General features: G+C 43.5%; 1 protein-coding gene across 2 annotated transcripts in view; it reads left to right on the top strand.

Annotated features, from left to right (window-relative positions):
- Positions 1-11963, top strand: part of LOC137635871 (protein phosphatase 1 regulatory subunit 21-like) — a 69985-nt gene extending 58022 nt beyond the window's left edge. For both annotated transcript variants that reach the window (XM_068368305.1, XM_068368304.1), the window contains exons 17-18: positions 140-245; positions 11450-11963. In XM_068368305.1, the coding sequence (XP_068224406.1) occupies positions 140-245; positions 11450-11470 (127 nt within the window). In that variant the 3' untranslated portion in view covers positions 11471-11963. The remainder of the gene's footprint in view (positions 1-139; positions 246-11449) is intronic.
- Positions 11964-12400: the final 437 nt, after the last annotated feature.

Below are 12400 nucleotides of genomic sequence, written 5' to 3'. Positions count from 1 at the left end.
TATTTCATGTAGAACCATCATATTTCACGTATGGATAACCTTTTGGTTTTATTAATTTTTCACGCCTCTTTTAATAATAAATTCTAATGCTGTGCACCTTCCATATCCTCAACTTAAATTTCTTGCCCTCTAATTCCAGAAATTACGAAGAACAGATCTCTACCATGTCTGACCATTTAGCAGATTTGAATGAGAGAATAGCAAACCAGACTGAATATATTGAACAACTCAAATATGAGATTAAGGTAAAGTATTTCATTTCCCTTGAATGATATTTTACTTGTTTTATTCACGTAAAGTAGAGTAGTTAAGCGCCTTTTTTTTTAAATATTTAACTTAGCCGGTGAATATATAATAGCTGCAACTCTGTTGCTCGACAGACAAAAAACAGTAAAAACTCGCCAGCGATCGCTATACAGGTTGCGGGTGTGCCCACCAGCGCCAACTGTCGGCCAGATACCACTCTCGATGTTAACAAAGACTCAATTTCTTCTCTGTCGACGTGTCAACAAGACGTACTTTACTCGCTGTTGAACCTGGAGTTTTTTCACATCATATTTGGTGAAGTACTTTAATTTGGTTTGAGCTTTCGCAGTACAGGTGTTTTTCTTCAAATAAATCCTTGAACTCTTTTTTGGATCGGATTAATTGTTGATGACTTAGATCGTTTTTTTTGGAATTTTCCCTTGACCAATTCAAAATGGCTGACCTTTCACAAGTTCCCAAGTTCAAAAAATGTAATGCTAGGGACTGTCATAGGCGTCTTCCAAAGGCTTCTCTCGACCCTCACACTGTTTGTTCCAATTGTCGGGGTAAAACCTGTCAATTGGAAGATCGGTGTGAGGAATGCGTGGGCCTTTCGGAATTCGATTTTATCGAATTTGAGAAGTATACACGCAGACTAGAGAGAGATAGGGTAAGGAGAAGTTCTTCTAGGTCGGTAGATTTTTCCTCTCCACATGCCCCTAAACCTAATCCTTCCCCTGTAGTGGTTGTTCCTAACCCCCCTCCTAGCACTCAGGAACCATCGATGGCAGACATGATGCGTGCTATCCATGCCTTGGGGGAGAGAGTTGAGGCCCTTGCAAGTGACCGCAATCAACTCATGGTGGACGTAAAGGAACTAAAGTGCCAAAGTGCCACGGCGGAAAGTGTTAAAGTGCCTAGTGTTTCTCAAAGTGTTGTGAACAGTGTTGCGCTTGAGGGTTCGTCTGTTCGTGCCTGTCGTCCTCCTAGTCCGGGACCTCTTGCAAGCTCCCAAGCCCAGGGGAGAAGCAATGTCGTACGACTCATGGGTTCGAGAGGCCTTGATCAGCGAACAGACGTTCCCTCTATGGTATCAGGCGTATCTCCCCAAGATCGCCCCTACCAACGTAAGACGAGAGAGCCCATTTTTACCTCGTCGTCCGAAGGTGTTTCTCGTAAGAAACCCTGGACCAAGGTCTCCCGACCTTTGAAGCGTAAGTCGGTCCCTTCAGGACAAGTCCAACGTCCCGGTTATAGCCACTGGGTCAGTTCGGACTCGTTGCCGTCATCTGATGACTGCTCGCCACCTAAGAGAGGCAAAGCTGTGCCGCCTCAGTCGCTCACCCCGTCTGTTGCCGCACCTGCTGCCGTAGACCCTAAATGGGTGTTGCTGCAGGACATGCAGTCCAAGCTTGCGTCCTTGATGGAGGACTTCAATGCGGAGAAGGTTGCTGCAGAACCTTCTGGCCAACAACCATCCAAGCGGTCTGTTGTGCGTCCTGTTGACGCTGAGGTAGCTTTCTCGCGTCTACCAGTTGGGGTTGTACCTCCACCGACCCAGTGTGGGTTGCCAGCCGCACGATGACGTTAGGCGACGCACGGAGGTGGTTGTTGACGTTCAGGACGTTCATCAACCATCAGAGGTGACTTGTTTTGACGCGGTGCGTCAACCTCCGCAACCCGGTATGGTGTTGACTGCACAACCCAGACGGTCTAAACAGTCTCGGGTGGACGCTGTGCGTCCTCGCGCACCCATGGTTGTTGACAGTTCCCAGACTGTGCAGCAGTTCCATGACGCTGCGTCCGGCTCCGTCACGCATGCACCAGTGCGACCGGACTCGGCGAGTCAAACGTTGCCCACTCCTTTGCCGTTTCCTCATCAGTTATCGGATGAGGAACTATCAGATGAGGACGTTGCTGAACCACAAGAGGATCAACCTTCAGAACTTGATGAGCCTAAGGCAACTCAACCATCCTTGGACTTTAGAAAAGTCATGGCTGTATTTAAGGAGTTGTTCCCTGACCACTTTGTTTCTGTGGCTCCTCGTTCGCCGCCGTCGGAGTTTGTATTAGGCGTGCCTGCTACCGTACCTGCCTTTACTAAACTCGTTCTCTCTCGCTCATCCAAGAGAGCTTTGCGGCTGTTGGGAGATTGGTTAGAGACCAAGAAGAGTTTAGGAAAGACAGCATTTGCCTTTCCCCCATCTAAACTCTCGTCTAGATCGAGCGTCTGGTATGCAACGGGAGAAGTTCTCGGCTTGGGAGTTCCTGCCTCTGCCCAGGGCGACTTCTCAAGTCTTGTAGACTCTCCCCGCCGCCTTGCCATGAGACGCTCGAAGATTTATTGGTCACCATCGGACCTGGACCACCTTCTTAAAGGTATATTTAGGGCTTTCGAAGTCTTTAACTTCCTAGACTGGTGCTTAGGAGCCCTGAGCAGGAAAATCTCTTCTGCAGATAAGGATGTTTCCTTGCTCATTATGTCCTGCATGGACAAGGCCGTCCGGAGTCCTGAAGAAGCGAGAGTCTCTATGTTCTTTCCTGTCTGCTGGAGTGACGCCATGCCAAAGATCTGAGCTACTCTTTGCTCCCCTTTCCAAGTGCCTGTTTCCTGAAGTCTTGGTTAAGGAAATTGCCTTGTCTTTAGTTCAGAAGGACACCCACGATCTAGTTGCGTCCTCGGCTCGCAAAGCTCCCTCTTTGCCTACATTGTCTGCTAGACCGAGGATAGACACTCCAGCGTCTCGCTTTATTCCGCCCTTTCGTGGCAGAGCCTCCAGCAGGGGAGGTGCTCGTGCCGAAGGGAAGCGAGGGAAGAGGAAAGGATCCAAGTCCTCTAAGGGCAGAATCTGACTGCCCGCAACTTCAGACAGCAGTAGGAGCCAGACTCAAGAACTTCTGGCAAGCCTGGGAGAAGAGAGGCGCAGATCAACAATCTGTGAGGTTACTCAGAGAGGGGTACAAAATCCCTTTTGTACACAAACCCCCTCTAGCGACGTCCCCCATCGATCTCTCTCCCAGGTACAGAGAGGAAGAAAAGAGAAAAGCCCTGAAACTGGAAGTGTCTCTTTTGCTAGAGAAGGGAGCGGTGGTCAAAGTCTCGGACCTTCAATCACCGGGGTTTTACAACCGTCTCTTCCTAGTATCAAAGAAGACAGGAGGTTGGAGACCGGTGCTAGACGTCAGTGCTCTGAATGTCTTTGTCACAAAGACGAAGTTTTCCATGGAGACCACAAAGTCAGTCTTAGCAGCGGTCAGAAAGGAAGACTGGATGGTCTCGCTAGACCTAAGGGACGCCTACTTCCACATCCCCATTCACTCAGACTCCCAACCTTTTCTGAGATTCGTCTTCGAAGATGTGGTTTACCAGTTTCGGGCCCTGTGCTTTGGCCTAAGCACAGCTCCTCTCGTATTTACGAGGCTGATGAGGCATGTGGCAAAATTCCTCCACTTATCGGACATCCGAGCCTCCCTTTATTTGGACGACTGGCTTCTCAGAGCCTCTTCCAGTCGTCGCTGTCTGAAGGATCTCAAGTGGACTCTAGATCTGACCAAGGAATTGGGACTCCTAGTCAATTTGGAAAAGTCGCAGCTGGTCCCATCCCAAACTATTCTGTATTTAGGGATGGAGATTCACAGTCAAGCTTTTCGGGCTTTTCCGTCGGCCCCCAGAATAGATCAAGCCCTGCTCTCCATCCAGAGGATGCTGAAGAAAGAACGCTGCTCAGTCAGGCTGTGGATGAGTCTGGTAGGGACGCTGTCATCCCTGGAGCAATTTGTATCACTAGGAAGACTACACCTCCGTCCTCTTCAATTCCATCTGGCTTTTCACTGGAAAAAGGACAAGACGCTAGAGGCGGTCTCGATCCCGATTTCCGGAAAGATAAAGTCTTGTCTGACTTGGTGGAAGGACAATATCAACCTAAGAGAGGGTCTTCCCCTGGCTGTTCAGATACCCAACCACGTTCTCTTCTCGGACGCATCGGACTTGGGCTGGGGCGCGACGCTGGACGGTCGGGAATGCTCAGGTCTGTGGAACTTGAGTCAGAGGAGCATGCATATCAACTGCAAGGAGCTGTTGGCAGTTCATCTGGCCTTGAAAAGCTTCGAGTATCTCCTTCGAGGCAAAGTGGTGGAAGTAAACTCGGACAACACCACGGCCTTGGCGTACATCTCCAAACAAGGAGGTACCCACTCACTGACGTTGTACGAGATCGCAAGGGACCTGCTCATCTGATCAAAAGGTCGAGGCATCTCCCTAGTAACGAGGTTCATCCAGGGCGACTTGAACGTCCTAGCAGATTGTCTCAGTCGGAAAGGGAAAGTAATTCCAACCGAATGGACCCTCCACAAGGATGTGTACAAGAGACTTTGGGCCACTTGGGGTCAACCCACCATAGATCTCTTTGCAACCTCGCTGACCAAGAGGCTTCCAATCTATTGCTCTCCAGTCCCGGACCCAGCAGCAATACATATAGATGCCTTCCTCCTAGATTGGTCACATCTGGATCTCTACGCATTCCCACCATTCAAGATTGTCAACAAGGTACTGCAGAAGTTCGCCTCTCACGAAGGGACAAGGTTGACGTTAGTTGCTCCCCTCTGGCCCGCGAGAGAATGGTTCACCGAGGTACTTCGATGGTTAGTAGACGTTCCCAGAAGTCTTCCTCTAAGAGTAGACCTTCTACGTCAGCCACACGTAAAGAAGGTACACCAAAGCCTCCACGCTCTTCGTCTGACTGCCTTCAGACTATCGAAAGACTCTCGAGAGCTAGAGGCTTTTCGAAGGAGGCAGCCAGTGCGATTGCTAGAGCAAGGAGAGCGTCTACCATTAGAGTCTACCAATCGAAGTGGGAAGTCTTCCGAGACTGGTGCAAGTCAGTTTCTGTATCCTCGACCAGTACCTCTGTAGCCCAAATAGCTGATTTTCTCTTATACCTGAGAAAAGGACGATCCCTTTCAGCTCCCACTATCAAGGGCTACAGAAGCATGTTGGCATCGGTCTTCCGGCATAGAGGCTTAGATCTTTCCAACAATAAAGATCTGCAAGACCTCCTTAAGTCTTTTGAGACCACTAAGGAGCGTCGTTTGGCTACTCCTGGGTGGAATTTAGACGTGGTACTAAGATTCCTCATGTCAGACAGGTTTGAGCCTTTACAGTCAGCCTCCCTGAAAGATCTCACTCTTAAGACTCTTTTCCTGGTATGCTTAGCCTCGGCTAAAAGAGTCAGTGAGATTCATGCCTTCAGCAAGAACATCGGATTTTCGTCGGAAAAAGCTACTTGTTCGCTGCAACTTGGTTTTCTAGCCAAAAATGAGCTACCTTCTCAGCCTTGGCCTAAATCTTTCGATATTCCCAGCTTATCGAAGATCGTAGGCAATGAACTAGAAAGAGTCTTATGCCCTGTTAGAGCTCTTAAGTTCTATTTAGATCGTACTAAACCTTTACGAGGCCAATCTGAAGCTTTATGGTGTTCAGTTAAGAAACCATCCTTGCCTATGTCAAAGAATGCTTTGTCATACTTTATCAGATTGTTAATACGAGAAGCTCATTCACATCTGAGTGAGGAAGACCGATCTTTGCTTAAGGTTAAGACGCACGAAGTTAGAGCTGTAGCAACTTCCGTGGCCTTTAAGCAAAATAGATCTCTGCAAAGTATAATGGACGCAACCTATTGGAGAAGCAAGTCAGTGTTCGCGTCATTTTACTTGAAAGATGTCCAGTCTCTTTACGAGAACTGCTACACACTGGGACCATTCGTAGCAGCGAGTGCAGTAGTGGGTGAGGGCTCAACCACTACAATTCCCTAATTCCATATCCTTTTAATCTGTCTCTTGAAATGTTTTTAATGTTGTTTTTATGGGTTGTCCGGAAGGCTAAGAAGCCTTTCGCATCCTGGTTGATTTGGCGGGTGGTCAAAGTCATTTCTTGAGAGCGCCCAGATTAGGGGTTTGATGAGGTCCTGTTGTATGGGTTGCAGCCCTTGATACTTCAGCTCCTAGGGGTCTGTCAGCATCCTAAGAGGATCGCGAGGCTCCGTAAGGAAGACGTACTTACAAGGCAGAGTAATCGTCTAAGTCGACTTCCTTACCAGGTACCTATTTATTTTGTTTTTGTTATATTGATAACTTCCAAAATGAAATAAAAACTCTTAGCTTGTACGATGTAAACATATTTAACTGGTCTCTACCCACCTCCTTGGGTGTGAATCAGCTATTATATATTCACCGGCTAAGTTAAATATTTAAAAATGATATTTTAATTATAAAATAAATTTTTGAATACAGTGAACCCTCGCTACTTCGCGGTTCGACAATCGCGGATTCACCACTTCGCGGGGTTTTTCCATAACCCATATATATATACATATCGCGGATTTTCCGGAAAATTCGAAAATACCGCGAAATCTGAAGACCCCCAAATACGATATTTTGTTACCTGTAATTCCATTAATACTGTAATTAGTAATATCTGCTCTTACTGATTGTTCATTGCATTACATATGATATATAATTCAGCACAGAAAGAAATAAAACACGAAAAGAGAATGTGATCATACGATAATTCAGTACGTAGTAAAATTAAATCGAACATGAAACGCAAATCAGATGCAGTCATACCATATTAGAATGGTGTGTACTGTAATGGATGTGCTTCTTTTCCATGAATCTTTTGTATGTATACGTACGTAGTACAGTACTGCATCCAATAATATTCTTTGTTGCAAAAATCACATTTCGAATAAGCGTACGAGAGAGAGAGAGAGAGAGAGAGAGAGAGAGAGAGAGAGAGAGAGAGAGAGGCGTAAAATAGCGTACGTAAATTTTTATTATTATTGTTATTATTATTATTATTGTTGTTGTTGTTAATAAAATTATTATTGTTATTATTATTATCATTATTATTATTATTATTACTGTACAGTATTATTATCATTATTTATTATTATTACGGTATTGTACTTAATCTACGTACGTTCAGTATGCGCGGGGCATCTTCTATGAGTAGGTAACCAACGCATCATAGTACTGTAAGACGGGTTGTGATTGGTTCAAGCGCTGATAGATGACGAATCAGAACTCAAGTTTTGTTATCTAGCCTGTGATTGGTGTTTTGCCCGCATCTTCTACCCGCAGCATCAAAGTTCTCGCGGGGCTGGATCGTTCACTCTCTGTTACCGCGTATCGCTGAGTAGACGTTCTTAAGTTTGTGAAGTTTAATCTGTGTTGTGTGCGACCTTTTTAAGTTGAACTTTTTGTTACAGTACTGTACGTAAATCCTACTGTAATGGCTCCCAAGCGTTCTGCTTCTCTTAAGGCTGGTAGTGAGCCTAAACGCCACCGAAGGATGATGACGATAGCTGAGAAGGTTACGCTTCTCGACATGTTAAAAGATGGTAGAAGTTACGCGGCCGCCGGCCGCCATTTTGGCATCAACGAATCCACCGTTCGCTATATCAAAAAGGACGAGGCGAACATTAGAAAGACGGCTGCAATCACCTTTAGCAGATCAGCGAAGCGAGTCGTTACAACGCGTAATAAAACGATCGTACGCATGGAAGGTGCTTTAGCTGTGTGGATTGCCGACTGCCGGAAGAAGAACATAGCGTTGGATACGAACACCATCCAAACAAAGGCTTTGAGTTTATATGAGAATTTTGCTGCAAAGGAACCTAAAGACGACGACGGCAACCATGCTGAAGATGATGATGATGCAGATGATCCTCAACCAGGGACATCCACTGATTCCCAGCCTCAGAAACGTTTTTCTGCAAGCAAAGGATGGTTCGCGAAGTTTCAGAAACGCTTCGCCCTGAAAAGCGTTTCCCTGCATGGGGAGTCTGCTTCCGCTGACACTGCCGCTGCTGAAACTTACGTGAACCAGACGTTCAAGAATATTATCGCCGAAGGTGGATATAAGCCGGAACAAGTCTTTAATATGGATGAGACTGGCTTGTTTTGGAAGAGAATGCCGTCGCGAACTTTACTGTTCAAAGAGGAAGCCAAAGCCTCTGGCTTTAAGGCATTCAAGGATCGCGTTACCCTCGTGATGTGTGGCAATGCTGCTGGATTTTTGTTAAAGCCGGGGCTTATTTATAAGTCGAAAAATCCTCGCGCTTTGAAAAATAAAAATAAGAATCTCCTTCCCGTGTACTGGATGCATAATCAAAAAGCATGGATTACGAAGATGCTGACCTCCAACTGGTTCCACCAGTGTTTTATCCCGCAAGTCAGCAAATATGTCGTAGAGAAGGGCTTGCCATTCAAGATCCTTCTCCTTATGGATAACGCTGGTGGACACGCAACTGACCTGTCGCATGAGGGCATTCAGGTTGAGTTCCTGCCACCCAACACCACGTCATTAATTCAACCGATGGACCAGGGGGTTATCAGGGCGTTCAAGGCCCTCTACACGAAGAATACCTTGGCGGACCTCGTTGCGTGTGTGGATGCTGCCCAAGATGACGAGGATGAAGATTTCAACTTGAAGGCGTACTGGCGGCAGTACACCATAGCCACGTGCCTGCAGAATATTCAGAAGGCACTTCAAGAGATGAAACCTGCAACCGTGAATGCGAGCTGGAAGAAGTTGTGGCCCGATATTGTTTACGACGACAAGGGATTTACTCCGTCGGAAATCCAACACTCTGCAATACGGAAATCTGTGCAGTTGGCTGCCATAATTGGAGGTGACGGGTTTGGCGACATGACGACTGAAGACGTCGACGAGTTGTTGGACTGCCATTCCCAGCCCCTAACTGACGCAGACCTCGAAGACCTGACGAAATCGGCAAGTGAGGAAGAGAGTGATACCCAGGAAGAGACCCAAGAAAATGTCGAAGAAACGGGCTTAACATTAGAACGGCTTGCCAAGGCCTGCAACCATATCAAGGAGGCGAAAGAAATGTTACAAGAGTGGGACGAGGATATGGTTCGGTCTATGCAATTCTCCAACAAGGTCGATGACATCATGACTCCCTACAGGATGCTCTTAGAGCGAAAAAAGAAGCAGCGGCAGCAACTTCCGATCACAATGTTTTTCCAGCCTCGCAAAAAAGAGCCAGTTCCTCCTGCTAGTACGCCTTCGGAAGAAATTGAAGAAGTTGAAGAGGTGTCCCAGGAAAAGACACCTCCGTCTGAAGAGACGTAAAATACTATCATTGACTGCACAGTAGAACACATCATCAGCTTCATCATCATCATTTCTACTGTGCAGCAAATTCATCGCCATCACCATTCAAGTTTTTCTTCAACTTCTTTCGTGGTGAGTACAGTAACAATCTTTATTTTTTACTTTAATATTCTTACTGCCTGTTTTATAGTTTAGTAATGTACGTACTGTATGCATTAAGTTAAAGGGAAGGTTTTAAAAGTCTACATGTTGTAACCTATCATATTTTTTTTGTTTAAAATTTACATTTACGTACGTAAAACAATCTCTCTCTCTCTCTCTCTCTCTCTCTCTCTCTCTCTCTCTCTCTCTCTCTCTCTCTCTCTCTCTCTCTCTCTCGTAAATTGTTTTCCTGCTTTGCTACGTACAATACTGTATAATTTATATTTGTAAGGTAACATATTTTGTAAATGCTTTTACTGTAAATACTGTATGTACTGTATCATTATTTATCACTATCATCATGCGCGTTAAATGCCTTGTTTGTTCTGAGCGTGGTTGTTTACTGAGCGTACACGCCGTCGTTTCAGGCGGCGTCATAAAGAAAAAGATTTCATTTGGAAGTCCTAAGAAAAATACGTAAACTAAAACATTGGTAATAAAAAAATCAACATACAGTACTGTATAATCAATATAATCGATGCAAAAACTAACCTATACATATATGTGTACACTAAATGAGTTTGTTTCTTCATTATGATCAGAGATGAACGTAAACAAAACATTGGTTGCCATTTTTTATCGTGCTTTTTAGGTGTTTAGGAAACGCATGATATAAAATCGCCTTTAATATTTGTGCCTGTTTTAGTTTAGGGTGCTGTAGTACATGCATTAAGTGTTCTGTACATTAAAGGGTGGTTTGTTAACAGTACTACGTACAAGGGAAGGTTTTAAAAGTCCGAATATACATGTTAAATAAATAGGTAAATATGATGTCACTACTTCGCGGATTTTCACCTATCGCGCCCGCGTCTGGAACCTATCTACCGCGATAAACGAGGGTTCACTGTATACTTACCCGGTGAATATATAAATTAAACGACCCTCCCTTCCTCCCCAATAGAAACGCAGTGGGATGAGAAGAAATTGAGTCTTTGTTTACATAGAGAGTGGTATCTGGCCGACAGTTGGCGCTGGTGGGCACACCCGCAACCTGTATAGCGATCGCTGGCGAGTTTTTACTGTTTTTTGTCTGTCGAGCAACAGAGTTGCAGCTATTATATATTCACCGGGTAAGTATATTCAAAAATTTATTTTATAATTAAAATATCATTTTTCAACCTCCAAAAGACTAGTGTCACAGATGTGGGACAGTTTCAAGGTATCTTTTCCATAAGCTGAGATCAACATAATGATTTAATGATTTATCTAAAATTCAGGAATAGGGTCCTTCAAAATAATATTTAGCTATTCAAAATTCCTGCAAATATTTTCAATGAATCTTTATATACTTAGAGAGCTGAGAAATGGGAGGAAGAATAAGTTAGAGAGAGTACGCCTAAATGGTTTGTGGAAGAGAAGAATTTCTTGATTCCAATTGGTATTTGGAATTAAATATAAGACATGGTGATTTGATAGAGTACAGGCGAGTCCAGAATACGTGGAACTAATATAGTACTAATACGTGTACCAAAACTGAAAAGATACCGTACAATACATGAATTACTTATTGTAACATTGAACCAACTTTCCATTATGGAAATCAAATGTAGATATTCATTGTAAATGAAAGTAAGAAGGTTGAAGTTGAATAGATGATAATGCATAGTAGAAAAATACTGATACGTGTACCAAACCTGAAAAGATACGGTACAATACTTGAATTACTTATTGTAACAATGGGACGACAAGAAGGGATTGTTGAACCAACTTTCCATTATGGAAATCGAATGTAGATATTCTTTGTAAATGAAAGTAAGAAGGTTGAAGTTGTATAGATGATAATACATAGTAGAAATGTTAACAGAACAGAGTCGATAAGTTTTGAGATAGCTTTTAACCAAACTAATCTCTCTCTCTCTTTCTTTCCAGACTAGAAAAGGCAAGAAGTAAGAAGCCAAGCTTTAAGAGATCATCCTATGATTTATTGTCGTGGTCCATTGAAAGCTTAGTTATTTTTGTATGCAGAGTGAAAATGGATTAATGTAAAAAATCAAATGATTTATGATTAAGTAATACTTTTGTTTCATCTAAAAACTGACCAAAGGTTGAGACGTTTGCTGGTGCATTGTATACTAGTTTGTGATAATTATGATAATAAATGCTGTTTCTAAGATATAATTTACGATACTCAGAGAGGACAGATATGCAGATCTGATATAGTAGATAGAATTGTATAACCCAGTTATCGTTTTCTTTTTTTTTCTTTATAGAGGCTTAGAAGTAAGTGATTGTCATTATTCAAAACAAAATCAATTCCTGTATGTATTGTAATATAGTCTTTTTCATCTGTATAAGTGCCGATTGTAGGGAATTTCAAAAGCTTTAAATTTTTTATTAATATTTTGAAATTCAGTTGCATTCCATTAAAAGTTTATTCATACGTCAGGTGGCGTTTTTATCGTCCTTTGTCCTGATTCTTATCGATGGGGATATGTCATATTTCCTTCATTGGTATCTCCATCAAAAGAGTTTAAAAGACATTTGAACCCAAATTGTTTGGACCTATCGAAAGAGTTTAGACATATTTGGACCTACCAAAAGAGTTTAAAGACATATTTGGACCTACCAAAAGAGTTTAAAGACATATTTGGACCTACCAAAAGAGTTTAAAGACATATTTGGGCCTACCAAAAGAGTTTAAAGACATATTTGGACCTACCAAAAAGTTAAGACATATTTAGATCCAGCAAGAGTTAACAGACATATCTGGATCCATCAAAAGTTTTAAGAATTATTTGGACATACCAAAAGAGTTAACAGACATTTAGATCCAAAAAAAGAGTTAACAAATATCCACCAAAAGAGATACCAGATATATTT

Source organism: Palaemon carinicauda, unplaced genomic scaffold (genome assembly GCF_036898095.1).
Source record: "Palaemon carinicauda isolate YSFRI2023 unplaced genomic scaffold, ASM3689809v2 scaffold187, whole genome shotgun sequence".
NCBI classification, from domain to species: Eukaryota; Metazoa; Arthropoda; class Malacostraca; order Decapoda; family Palaemonidae; genus Palaemon; species Palaemon carinicauda.
Note: the sequence above shows the minus strand (reverse complement) of the source record. Positions and strands in the feature narration are given on the sequence as shown.